This window comes from Palaemon carinicauda, chromosome 39 (genome assembly GCF_036898095.1).
Source record: "Palaemon carinicauda isolate YSFRI2023 chromosome 39, ASM3689809v2, whole genome shotgun sequence".
NCBI classification, from domain to species: Eukaryota; Metazoa; Arthropoda; class Malacostraca; order Decapoda; family Palaemonidae; genus Palaemon; species Palaemon carinicauda.
The window spans coordinates 52,280,899-52,283,782 of record NC_090763.1 but is presented as its reverse complement, the minus strand read 5'-3'; the positions used below and the strand labels follow the sequence as shown (position 1 = coordinate 52,283,782).

General features: G+C 32.9%; 1 protein-coding gene across 1 annotated transcript; it reads left to right on the top strand.

The window, feature by feature from the left end:
• The first annotated feature begins 1,564 nt into the window (after positions 1-1,564).
• LOC137631401 (uncharacterized) lies at positions 1,565-2,110 on the top strand. The gene has a single exon (XM_068363167.1). It carries the CDS (start codon positions 1,565-1,567, stop codon positions 2,108-2,110), a length of 546 nt encoding a protein of 181 aa, XP_068219268.1.
• The last annotated feature ends 774 nt before the right edge of the window (positions 2,111-2,884 follow it).

Below are 2,884 nucleotides of genomic sequence, written 5' to 3'. Positions count from 1 at the left end.
GAATATCATAATTTCAATAAAGACCACGGCATTCTATGAATACCTTTCACGGCAAGTTGGGAACTTACGACAAAACCCATGGCAAGACTAAAAACGTAATTATGTCATTTTAATACCCATGACGTAACGTCTGCGCAGGGCGTCATGCGTTCCTCCTGATCAACTAAGCACATCTCGACATGAAACCGATGAAGGTAAATGTTATGGATATTCAAATTTCCATGAAGCCTTTCGCCACGAGTCTGGAACCCGCCAATGATCGAGGCCATCCGAGCTGGCAGGATTTGTCGCTGAAGGATTTACCGGAACGATTTCGATTTTATTGTTGGGTTTAATAAGTAGGTCTCGAAGAGTCCTTGGGGAAACCCAATAGGGATTATTATTATTATTATTATTATTATTATTATTATTACTAGCCAAGCTACAACCCTAGTTGGAAAAGCAAGATGCTATAAGCCCAAGGGCTCCAGCAAGGAAAAAGAGCCCAGTGACGAAAGGAAGCAAGGAAATAAATAATAATAATAATAATAATAATAATAACAATAATAATAATAATTATAATAATAATAATAATAATAATAATAATAATAATAATAATAATAATAATAATAATAATAATAATGTCAGTAAAAGCCATATATAGATATAGCCTACTCAAGTCCATCCGTTCGTTCTAGATGCCCTACTTTACGTAAAACACGGGCTCTTGCGTGGCAGCCCGTAAGAAGTCAATGATTCTGTCACTATAATCGCTGGCAATTTGTGCTGATTGGCAGCATCATTGAACTGTACTTGTATACCAAATTACTCATTGATGACTTTCAGCGTCAATGACTTTCGTTGTCATGATTCAAGAGAACACTAAATCAATCAATCCTTGATGACTTAAAAGGATTCATGTTCCCTTATTCAGAAAAAAAAAAGAAGAAGACTGTTATGAATAATATATATCTATGAAATTTTCGCTTTGAAGCACAACTCTACTTAAGAAAATTATTGCATATATAGGGACTTGAGGTACAGATACTTATATATGAATTATAAGTTGAAATTACAAATCAAACGTTTCTCCAAGTCTGGTGCTGGGTAGCAAATGGGATAAAATTGAAATACATGATTGTTCCGATTTCAGTATATATATATATATATAATATATATATATATATATATATATATATATATATATATATATATATATATATATATATATATATATATATATATATATATATATATATATATATATATATATATATATGTCTCCATGAACGATCTCTGTTCGGGGATAATCATCTAATCTAAATAATCTTATGAATTTATTATTATTATTATTATTATTATTATTATTATTATTATTATTATTATTATTATTATTATTATTATTATTATTCCATTTCTCTTCCAATTAATTTTGCGGTTTATCATATTCCTTTTATCTCTACCAAACAAGACACCAGTGATAATGTTATCCGTTACGCCAAGAGAGTTATAATGTAACAACCTTCTGGCTAAATGCAAATCTTACCAGTTTCATACATGACTCAACCGGAAGATGGAAGTGATAATGACGTCACAGGAATTACGCCTCAGCAGAGAATCAAGGGCATTTAAAGTGATAATGACGTCACAGGAATTACGTCTCAGCAGAGAATCAAGGGCATTTAAAGTGATAATGACGTCACAGGAATTACGTCTCGGCAGAGAATCAAGGGCATTTAAAGTGATAATGACGTCACAGGAATTACGTCTCGGCAGAGAATCAAGGGCATTTAAAGTGATAATGACGTCACAGGAATTACGTCTCGGCAGAGAATCAAGGGCATTTAAAGTGATAATGACGTCACAGGAATTACGTCTCGGCAGAGAATCATGGGCATTTAAAGTGATAATGACGTCACAGGAATTACGTCTCAGCAGAGAATCAAGGGCATTTAAAGTGATAATGACGTCACAGGAATTACGTCTCAGCAGAGAATCAAGGGCATTTAAAGTGATAATGACGTCACAGGAATTACGTCTCAGCAGAGAATCAAGGGCATTTAAAGTGATAATGACGTCACAGGAATTACGTCTCAGCAGAGAATCATGGGCATTTAAATATGATATATAGGGATCAGGGGGAGGGGGAGGGGTACTACTCTCAAGGATATGGAATCCATATAATATGAAGAGGTTGCAACTCAAGGGGATTTCCCATCAACTATAAATGTACTACATCTACATCTTTACCAAAAAAATCTCATAATATCGAAATATGATATATATAGTCAATTCTTTTTAGTGAGGCAGATTTGCACCGACTCGTAGGGTTGCCCATTTAGCTCAAAAAAGTTTCCTAATCATTGATTGGTAGGACAAGATAATTCTAACCAATCAGAGAGCAGGAAACTTTTCCGAGCTAAAGGGCACCGCTGCGAGTCAGTGCAAATGCGCCTCATTAAAATTGAGTATATTATTATAAATAAACATTTTCTGGTAAAAAAATATAACTATAAATTAGAAGAATCGTAATAACCTAAAACTCACAAAGGAACAAAAATGTTTATTCAATTCAATTGAATAATGAATAATGCGTATGACTTAAGTGCGAATACGGAGTCCAAATATACATTCTGTATTAAGTTATATAATATTCCTTGACGTGATTCTTTCTGTTTGATATTGCTGGAATACTTAAAATCCTAATAGTTATTTTCATTCTTATATGGACACGCTAATCATCATTTCTTAAAACTACCTTTTGTCATTCAACATCTGGATGGAATTCCAATTTGTAAAATAAGAAGCTTATCTTTCCCAAATATATTTAATGTCATTCAGTCCAGTTGTTCGTTCATAGTTAAGTGTTTATTTTGACCTTACAGATGTTTAAAACTAATATTGA